The sequence below is a fragment of the Serpula lacrymans genome (assembly GCF_000218685.1).
Source record: "Serpula lacrymans var. lacrymans S7.9 unplaced genomic scaffold SERLAscaffold_1, whole genome shotgun sequence".
Classification (NCBI taxonomy): domain Eukaryota; kingdom Fungi; phylum Basidiomycota; class Agaricomycetes; order Boletales; family Serpulaceae; genus Serpula; species Serpula lacrymans.
This window is the reverse complement of record NW_006763290.1, coordinates 2551330-2562775: the sequence shown is the minus strand read 5'-3', so window position 1 is coordinate 2562775 and position 11446 is coordinate 2551330. Positions and strand designations below refer to the sequence as shown.

The window sequence follows — 11446 nt, the reverse complement described above, 5'->3', positions numbered from 1 at the left end:
GATGGCATCATTGATGATCCTGTCAAGATCTGGGAGAAACTGGCAATTGTGCACGTCTCTAAGAAGCCTGGGACGAGATTTAATGCCTATGACGACTTCTTCTCTATCAGAAAGAAGGAGGACGAGTCCCTGCAGTCTCTCATGACCAGAATTGACGAAGGCATGCATCAGATTCAAAATCTTCGTCCTACTGGCTTCTCATTGTCTGAATTGGACGATGAATTGACATGCATGGCCATGATTAGGGCGCTTCCTGATCAATATGCCCACTTCACTTCATCTCTACTACTTCTGGGCACCTTGGACAAGACCCAGCTCAGGGATGCTTTCCTTGCTGAAGAGGTCAATTGCCGTCGTCGTGCTGAAGTCGATTCTGCCTTGCATTCTTCATCTACCACTGCCAATAGCACCTGCACCCATTCTAACTGCCATCATTGCAACCAATCCACCACCTCTACTCGCGTTCAGTGTGATTTCTGTGGTTTACTTGGTCATACCCAAGACAAATGCCACAGATACATTGCTAGTCGCCAACAGGCAGTGGAGGGTGCTAAGAATCGCTACAAGCGTGGCAATAAGGCTCAGGCAGGCTCCAGCAACTCTCAGAATACCTCTCAGCAGCCCAAATCTTCGCCCAACAATGCCAATTCATCTACTGTGGTCACTGAATCAGCTGGAAATGCAAGTCTTCGTTCCATTCATCACTCTGATCCTCATTGTCCTCTCCAACTTGATGCTGACATTGATTGGAATGCAGACACAGGCGCCACTTCTCATATGACACCTCATTGTCATTGGGTGCACCACTATACCCCATATTGTGTGCCAATCAAGCTGGCTGATCACACTGTTGTCTATTCAGCTGGTGTTGGTAACTGTGGTGTTTAATCCTGTGATGAATGGCAAAGTGGCTAGGGCTGTGGAATTCTCTAGAGTGCTCCATGTACCAGATCTTCGAAATAATCTCCTCTCAGTCTTGTATTTAACTCGTCAAAGTGGTTTCAATGTCACTATTTCGTCTCATTCCATGTCCTTTATGCGTGACAATACTCTCTTGTTCACTGCAACTATCAATGACAACAATGCAGCATTCCTTGATGGATCTACTGCTGCTTGTGTTGAATTGGGACATTTTACTGCAACTATACCACTTGATTTGATGCTCTGGCATCGCAGATTGGCTCACCACCATCATGCTGATGTCAAGAGACTGATACAGAGAGATCTGGTCACTGGGCTTACACTGGAATCCAAGGCTGCTCCTGATCCTGTCTGTGAACCGTGCTTGTCTGGCAAGATGCATGCCAATCCATTCCCCTCATCTGATACTCGCTCTGCTCATCCTTTGGACCTCATCCATTCTGATGTACACCAAGTCTCTTCCCCCACATTCTCTGGTTATCGCTACTGGGTCACCTTCATTGATGATCACAGCCGATTCCGTGTTGTTGTGCCTCTCAAGGCCAAGTCAGATGTCTTTGATGCTTTCAAGAGATTCAAGGCTTATGCTGAGACTCAATTGGAGCATAAAATCAAGGCTCTGCGCAATGACAAAGGGGGAGAGTACATGTCCAAGGAATTTGAGCAATTCACAGATGACCATGGGATTGTCAGACAGCATACCACCAGGAATCGTCCTCAGCAGAATGGTGTGGCAGAGCGAGCAAACAGACTTCTGACTGAGTGTATCACTGCCATGTTATCAGAGTCTGCATTGCCTAACAGCTTCTGGGGTGAATGTCTGTCCGCTTTGGTGCATGTCTGGAACAGGTGTCCCACTGATGCAGTGGCCCATGCCACTCCATTTGAGTTGTGGTATGGACGCAAGCCTGACATGTCTCACCTTTGCGTTTGGGGCTGCACTGCCTATGTGCATGTGCAAAAGGACAAAAGAGGCGTCTTTGGCTCTCATATGGAGAAATGTGTGTTCATTGGTTACCCTGAGGGATACAAGGGATGGAAATTCTACAATCCTACCACCAAGTGCACTGTTATCTCTGAGAGAGCTGATTTTGATGAGTGCTACTTCCCTGGCTTGAAGAGGTCTTCTGAAAATGTCCCGCCTCCACCTCCCACTCCACCTTCGCTATCCATGCCATTGGGCCTGATTGAGGATGTCCCTGCACTAGGTCCAGGGGGAGATATGGGCCCACCAGCTGCGCTTCAGCAACCTCAGCCATTGCCTGACAATGGGCCTCATTTGGACCTTGATGCAAAACCACCTGTGAATCAACCTCCTGAGCTTCCAAATCACCCTCCTCATGGCTCACCTTCTCCTGACTTGCCTATTGCACTGAGATGCCCTGTAAGGGCTAGGAGACCACCTAGACCATGGTGGCTTCAACACAGACAACCTACTCCTGCCATTGAGAGTGATGACAGTGATTCTGAGGCAGTTGATGATGAAGTGGCATACTTTGGAGACTCTGCTGAGCCTAGGTCATTTGCAGATGCAATGAAGTGTCCTGATGCAGATAAATGGAGAGAGGCAGCCATAGAGGAGCTTTGTGCTCATGAGCGCAATGGTACTTGGTCACTAGTAGAACTACCTCCTGGAGTCAAGGCTATTGGTGGCAAGTGGGTCTTCAAGATCAAGCGCAACTCAGATGGCACTGTTGAGCGCTACAAGGCCAGATATGTGGCCAAAGGTTATAACCAGCGCCCTGGCTTTGATTTCCTCGAAATATTTGCACCTACTATCTGCATATCATCCATCAGAGTTGTCCTTGCCATTGCAGCAATCCACAACCTCCATTTGCGCTCCATTGACATTTCCCATGCATTCCTGAATGGAGTCATGGATGTCAAGATCTACATGCATCAGCCAAAGGGATTCCATCAGGGTTCTCGCAATCTTGTTTGCCAGTTGGACAAGGCCATCTATGGGACAAAGCAGGGAGGCAGAATGTGGAACCAGAAGATGCACACTGTGCTTGAAAAACTCGGATTCAAGCGTACTTATTCAGACTCTGCCATCTATGTCTTTAACAGAGCTGATGTGCACATTATCCTGCCTGTTTTCGTTGATGACATGACACTGGCATCCACTTCTACTTCTGCACTTGACCAAGCTGTCAAGGACCTCTCCCTGCACTTTAAGCTTCGTGATCTTGGCCCTACTTCTTACCTACTTGGCATTTCCATCACTAGAGACCTAAGTAATCGCACCATCTCCCTCTCCCAACATCAGTACACTCTGGACATTCTGGAGCGCTTTGGCATGAAGGACTGCAAGCCTGTGTCCACTCCCATGGATCCTGGTTTGCGCCTCACCAAGGACATGTCTCCCAAAACATCCAGTGATGCTGCTTTGATGAAGGACATTCCCTACCTTGCTGCTGTTGGTGCTCTGATATATCTGGCCACTACCACTCGTCCTGACATTGCCTACACTGTTGGAGTCCTTGCCAGATATAACTCTAATCCTGGTCTTACTCACTGGAGCGCTGTCAAGCACTTGTTCCGCTACTTGCAAGGCACCCTTGTATTAAGAACAAAGCTTGAAGGAAGTGTCTAGCCACTTGCTGAGAGCAATCAGGGACTGGAACTAGAGTCCAATGTGAGTAACTTTATTATTAGAGAGTATGGCAGGTATACAGTACCTAGAGTCCAATGTGAGTAACTAGAGAATAGGAAGCATTGGACTCTGCAATACTGTCCGAAGTTTTGTAAACAAAGGTAAACAAAGCAGCCACAAAGGCGAAATAATAGAGAACACAATCAATAGTGAATGATAGAAGAATAGATAGAGAAAGGAATGAAAATATATAGGTAGCACAAAGGTGCAGAATCACCAAAACTAACACCTTGATCATTCCCTTGTCCTTAATCCTGATCCCAATTCCACTGAACTCTTCACCACTTTCTCTGATGCTGATCATGGTGGTGACAAGGACTCTGGTCGTTCTACTGGTGCCTATATTGTCAAGATGGGATCTGGTGCTGTCTCCTGGAGCTCCAAGCTTCAGAACATTGTTGCTCTGTCCACCACTGAAGCAGAATACATTGCTGCTGTTGAGGCTGGCAAAGAGATTTGCTAGATGCGAAATTTGTTGAAGGAAATGGGCTATCCTATCACCTCTCCTTCCACCCTTCATATTGACAACCAATCTGCCATCTCTGTATCCAAGAACCCTGAGCACCATGGTCGGATGAAACACCTTGATCTGCGATGGCATTGTTTGAGAGATGTTGTTGACTCTGGGCAGATTGCTCCTACCTTTGTTCCCACTGCTGAAATGCCTGCAGACTTGTTGACCAAGGCTCTTGCCAAGCCTAAAGTGGAAGTGTTCAGGAAGATGATGGGACTTATTAGATCAGGGGGGAGCTGATGCTTGGGAGGTGCAGCATCAGGGGGGAGTGTTTGTTTTAATGATTCTGCACCTTTGTGCTACCTATATATATTCATTCCTTTCTCTATTTATTCTTCTATCATTCACTATTGATTGTGTTCTCTATTATTTCGCCTTTGTGGCTGCTTTGTTTACCTTTGTTTACAAAACTTCGGACAGTACTGCAGAGTCCAATGCTTCCTATTCTCTAGTTACTCACATTGGACTCTAGGTACTGTATACCTGTCATACTCTCTAATAATATAGTTACTCACATTGGACTCTAGTTCCAGTCCCTGATTGCTCTCAGCAAGTGGCTAGACACTTCCTTCAAGCTTTGTTCTTAATACATATAGTCACAGAAATTGGTGTTGAACCATCATTGTTTAAGCAGTAGAAACAGTTTCATCTTCAGATACCTCTGACAGGGCCAGGCACTTGCCTCTGCCAGTTGGAGAGAGACTGACAGCTTGACAAGCAGGTCAACCAGGGACAACTGTTCAGACCCCTGTTTTGTACTATAACTTTTACATACCTTTTCTTTACTATATGTGTGGATATTTGGAGATTAAGATTCAATATGCAACTGGTAAGTGGTAGATCCGCAAAATAGCTAGTGGGGACCCCCAGTTACTTTTTTTTACTGTACTTTACATACTGAACAAGTCAACATGTTGTTGTAAGGGGCAGCAAATTGTGCAGTTGACAGTGTAACTCAGTAAGCTGCAGGTAAATCCCCCTCAGCAAGTTGAAAAAAAATTCAAAAAAAGTCAAATTAATGGAGAGAACAAGTTTGCAGAATGATGGATCAACCTGAAAATATGGATAAAAGCAAACTGGGATGCTTTCTCAGATGATTATAAAGCCACAACAGCGGTAATGTCAAGACTAAAATGGCCAGTGGCAGGTCAATATACCCAAAACAATATGCCCAAGTTAGACTCTAGGAGTTTTACTGGTCAGGCAACTAGCAAACCTGGGACTATCTTAAGATAGAGATTGTGAAATATTTCAAACCACAAGTCAAATATGACTGGGCACACCAGCAGGTCTGTTCCTTCACACAAGGACATATGAGGACAGATGACTTTCTGACCCGGTTCCCAGCTCTCTCATACAAGGGGGGCTTGGGAATGAATATGCAGTAGAGTTGTTGGAGCAGAATATTACACCAGCTATTGCCCAGCAACTTTATTTGCAAGGGAAACAACAAGAAGATCCGGTGGCCACAGCAGAAGGGGTTTAAGAAATTGGTAGGGCCCAAAAGCTCTATCAGATGCAATTTGGTGGTGGGCCCACAATGCCAACAAAAACAACAGACAGGATTTAGGCCGTATGGGCTGCAACTGAGGCAAGGAGTTTCTATGGATATTGGTGCAGTCCAGGAGAGACAAAGATGCAGATTCAAGGGCTTTTGCTACCAATGCAGCAAAAAAGTACACATGGCCTGAGACTGCAGAATTGGGCAACAGGCTCCCCAAAACCAAAGCCAGGGGTGCCAGGCATTCCAATTAGAAACAGAGTAAAAGGATAATTGATAATTGGCCAAATACCCCGTCTGATTATTCTTACAACAAAACCAAAGCCTTGTTCTATGATTAGCAGGCAGCTGAGATGAAGGCTCAGAGAAAAGAATTCAGAGCTTAGGTGACTTGGGTACCTTAGCTCCTCAATATGATGAAGTAAACCACAACAAGGTGGCCTCTGATCCTGGGTGTTGCACAAGAAATAAAGGATATGGGGTGGCTCCCAGATTTTCTTCAAATTATAATCACTTCTCACCCTTTAAGGGATGTATAACAGGTGATTCAGATGATTATGGATGAAATATTTATGGTACCAATGTAACCGCTGCACTAGCGTCCCAATTTGAGCAAGGCCCCGGCGGGATTAAAACTAGGGTGCTTGATTCTGGTCACAAAATACAAAAAAAATTACAAAAGGACAAAACACAAAAACAGGTTTTTTTCAATAGTAGAATTTTTTTTGAGCTACTGCCAACAGAAACCCCAAGGTGTGCATTGATGCACACATTTTATTCCAAAAGGAAATCTATTTAGACATTACGGTTGAAAACCTTGCCCAAGGGACTATACACCCAGCCAATGCACTGCTTGATTCAGGCGCTAACATAATATTTATAGATTAGGTCTGGGCGGAGAAGGCTGGACTCCCACTCCAAGAATTAGATGCATTTATTCCTGTTTACAATATTGATGGCACAGTGAATGCCGGTGGATGCACGATGCACAAATGTTTCTCGGCAGTCAAGTACCAAGAACACAGAGGACATGTCACAGTGGAGGCTACTCAACTGGGAAAGAATAATTTAATACTGGGCTAGCCCTGGTGATTCAAGCACAATCTGTGAAAGCCTAGACATAACATCCTCAGTTTTCAGAGAACCAACTAAGATTGGTTAAGTACAAAGTACCTAGACATAAGATCTATATGTAGTATATCAGAAGTGAAGAAAAAAGAAAACAGATAAGAAACATACTCTCAGTTGTCAGAGAACTAACTGAGGAGAAGAAAAATAAAGGAAAACAATATAAACATTGTTGTCACCTAATCAGATGGAATACTAAGTAAAGTGTCTCTTTGAACATCAACACAATACTGAGATAGACTGGCAATCAGGGGCGGTGAAATTGGCCCCAAAGCTTGACAGCTGAATTACTTCTTGCCATCACTTATGCCGACCTCATTTGTGTGCCTATCACATTGTCCTCAGAAGTGTAACAAATTAGGTAAACAAAGTCATGTACGTCATTCTAAGGCTGAAGAAAGGGTAAACACTGGTTATGCTTGTACCAAACTCAGACCTATAAAAAATGTAGGTGATGATAATAGTAAGGTGAAACCTGAGAAGAAGACCAAGAGACCAGTACGTCCAGAGCACCATAACTTCCAGAATGCCTTCTCAAAACACAAATCTGAGTATATCTCGGAGGCTAAGCCTTGGAACTATGCTATAGAATTAAAAAAAAACTTTTAAACCAAAAAAAAAACATATGATTCCCCCTGTGCCACAGAAAGAGAGGAGGTTTCAAGCTTTATTGATGAGCAACTCAGGAAAGGGTACATCAAACCTTCCAAGAGTCCCCAAACAGCATTTGTGAATGGTAAAAGTGTATGGTAATGGATATTGCTATTAAAATGAACACACAATTAAAAATGCTTATCCACTAGCACTAATTGGGCAGCTAGAAATTGGCTGGCACCAAATTTTGAAACAAAGATGGATCTCATATGGGGTTACAACAATGTACACATGAAAGGAAAAGATACTTGGAATGTAGTGTTCATATGCCACTAAGGATCCTTTGAGCCCCCTTTATTATGTTCTTTGGACTTACAAACTTGCCTGCAACATTCCAAAGCATGATGGATGAAATCTTTTCCTGATATGGAGAATTGTATTGTTATTTATATTGATGATCTTCTTATATTGACAAAGTCAGACAATGAGACTGAGCATGACAAGATTGTGCAAGAAGTCCTTTGATGCTTACAGGACCAGGACCTATTTGTAAAACCTCAGAAATGATATTTTAGAGTAAAAGAAGTTCATTTTCTAGGTGTGATCATTGGCCAAATGGAATCAGGATGGACCCTGAGAAGATTAAATATATTCTGTAATGGCCAGAGCAAACTCATGTCAAAGGGGTCAGGGCCTTCCTAGGTCTATGTAACTTCTACCAAAGGTTTATGAAAGACTTTGCAAAGTTTGTGAGACCATTGAATGATCTCACCAAAAAATATGTTATTTGGTGATGGACCAACAAAGAACAGAAAGCTTTTGATAAGCTTAAAAAGGTGTTTATGACAACCCCAATTCTAGCCTTTTCAGAGCTAAATAAAGAGTTTTGGTTAGAAACTGATGCTTCAGATGTTACTACAGGAGCAGCCTTATCACTCAAATGCCAAGATGATTTAGAGGCCTGTTTCATATTTATCACATAGTTTGCCACTTACAGAGTGCAACTATTAGATTTATGATAAAGAGATGCTAGTCATCATTAAAGCTTTAGAGCACTGGCGGCTGCCATTGCACGATGCAACTGGGAGGTGTCTACCTCCCGGTCGTATGTTCTTTATGGATCACTGTTGCTGCCATCACTCAATGCAACTGGGGGGTTTTTACCTCCCAGTTGTATATTCTTTGTGGATGATAAACCTAGGCCCAGGACCACTGCAATCTCAAATTGGAGAGCACTACCCATGTCAATTATCCGAGCTATTGTGGGGCAGCTGTTTGTTGTGTGCTAGGTCATCTGGGGTGTTGCTACCTCCCAGATGCTGCTGCTATGGCTCATTTTTGCCACCGTCCAGTTATTTCACCTTGGTCAACACCCTTGTTACTTTTATGTGATAGTAGGGGGGCCTTACATTCAACCATAAGGATATTTCATGGCACCATAGTATATACATCTACGTATAAGTTACACCCTGCGCGCTAACCTTGAACCATCTGAACTGTTCCCTCAATACCTGCAGAGTCAGTTTGCGATAGCTGGTGCTTTGGTTATCCGGCCGATCCTTGTCGTAAAGTACCTTGGGAAAGCTACAAACTACATGGTGTTTTGTTAGTAAATTCTTGTTGCTCCACCTTCATTTGGCTGGCTTAGAATATAAGGCAAATAGTAAAGGGACAATTTGCATGAGAAGAATGAGAAACCTGACCATAGAGGGTGAAGGGTCAGAACTAGGATATCTGGTATCTGTACTGGTGAACAAACAACCACCTAATAGGCCAGGACGTGGGATTAAATTATATAGGGTATTGGTGAATCTGGAAACACACGGACAGGTTTGTTTGGGGTCAATGGGTTCCTTTCAGAGTCTGTAAATAGGATAGTTTGTGGTATACATCCTATGATACAATGTACAAAAATAGCTATCAAACTGTGTAATCATACATTCTGCCAAGCCCTAGACTAGTTACCTGATTCTGTGAATTGCAACTGCATCAGTCTATAATATCAGATTGATGCTAGCAGACATACATATCCGGCTGATTTTTGACACCTGAACCCGGGAAGCGGAAGCCACTGCAGCCTGTTTTGCTGCACAACTAAATCAAACAAATCTTCATGATATCTGTGATAGACCAATAATGATCATACTTGTGGATCTGTGGATGATTTTGTAGAGCCTATGGTGGTGTCAGTATAACCAAAATCCAGAGCTAATTCACTTACTTTGTTAATCATGACTCTCAACAAATTGGAGTCCTGCTTGGAGTAAGACTTTGTTGTGTCTAGGTGCTCATCAATCAAGCTATGCACACTTTTCTAGGTTGTATGGTCAATCAATGATGGAGATCAGTGAGCATTCACAAACATACCATTAGTTTATTAAACTCCTTAAGTTTCCAGCCTAGAGCACTTTCAATATTACAGCCTCCACAACTAGGGCAAGCAACTTCTCCTAGAGGCTTTGGAATAGCTCAATCTCTGAGTCTGAATCAGACTTACTGGATGTTCTACTCAAACCGGACGGTGGTGAAGCATCATCTAGCATAGTTTCGGGGACAACTGGAATGCTCCGCTGGAATATAACCTTTTTTGGTTTGGTGTATGGCTTGTAACAACCAAGAGTTAGTTATTCTGGCGCACAACTCAGACAAGCAAAGAGTGATGATGGGGAGTGGTTACTCCTTAAGATGTGATTGAGTTAGTTGTGGGTAAACAACAGGAGGACTCGCTGAGGAGTGTCCTGGATCTATTGAGGTTATATACTACTACAGCGTGTTTGTACTTATATACTGTACAGTTTGATGAAAGCAGTGGCCGATAATGTCAGAGGGCGCAGCCCGTGTGACCAGCTCCACTGCATGATAAACTTGTAGCCAAAAATAAGAAGAAAGGCAGCGCAGCACGAGAACATGGAGTTTGAACAAAATGGAAAGTGCCGCATGGCACAGTGTGTGAAAACTACCATAGAAAGTTAAAGAGGAGAATGAAAATCAAAGGTCCAAAAATTGTGTATTGTAACACTACCCCCCTCTAAGGCTCAACTCACTCCCAGGCGAGACCAAGTACCAGAGGTAGTAATTAAATTTTCAGGCATAGGTTGAAAAAGGGAATTAAAAAGTGTTGAATTCATGCCTCTAAGCTTCCTAGGAGCTGAGGGATTCTTAGAATAAAATTCTTGAACAGCATCGCGGGAATTATCCAGATGGGCTTCTGGTTTCCACATTCTGTCCTCATCTCCATAGCTCTTCCATAGGACTAGAAACTCTAATTTTCCATGCTTCAAGCGTGCATCCACCACTTGTTTGACTTTGAGCTCTTCTTCACCTTCCTGGGTGACTACAACCGGTCCAGGCCGGTCCACGCACTGTCCCGGCAGTGGCCCTTTGTAGGGTTCCACACAGCTAATGTTGACCGTGGGTACTGCCGATCTGTCAATTTTAAGTGGTCAGTATCTAACCAGACCAGGTAGCCGACCTTGTAGTCAGGGGCCTTGGAGCGTCTCTGCTCTGCCCTGTCCTTCATCTGCTCTGCAGTTTTGAATAGCGCCTTGCGCGTTTCGTCTAAGACTGACTTCATGTCTTTAGCCATGTTCTCAGCAGCCTTGTTTTTGCTTCTGCCAGGTTCTACACCCATTCTGGGAAGGTACAATCTTGTTACCTCGAATAGTGCTTTTCCTGTAGCTGACGACTGTTTGATATTGTAAGAGAACTGGGCTATCTTTAGCCACTTGGCCCAATCTGTCTGTCTGTCATTAATAAATATCCGGAGATATTGCTTCATTTCCTGATTGAGCCTCTCCGTTTGTCCATCAGTCTGCAGATGGAACACCATTGATAATTTAAAGTTGATGCCCAGCATCCAGCATAACTTTTTCGTAAATTTGCTAGCGAATTGTGGTCCCCTATCGGAGATAACCGTTTCCAGCAATCCATGGATAGACCATACAAAATCTTTAAATAGATCTGCTGTACCAGCGGCGGTAATAGTTTTGTTGGTGGGAATAAATACTACTTCTTTGGAGAAGCAATTCACTACCACCATTACTGAATCATATGCATTTGATTCAGGTAGATCCATCGTGAAATCAACCGATATATCCTGCCAAGGACCAGCTGGTATCGGATTTGGGATAAG

General features: G+C 43.7%; 1 protein-coding gene across 1 annotated transcript; it reads right to left on the bottom strand.

The window, feature by feature from the left end:
• Positions 1–10744: 10744 nt before the first annotated feature.
• SERLADRAFT_339368 (uncharacterized protein) lies at positions 10745–11080 on the bottom strand (the record flags this gene model as incomplete). The annotated part of the gene is made up of 1 exon (XM_007312383.1): positions 10745–11080. A coding segment is annotated over one exon (336 nt), but the record flags the coding sequence as incomplete, so codon positions are not given.
• Between the last annotated feature and the right edge of the window lie 366 nt (positions 11081–11446).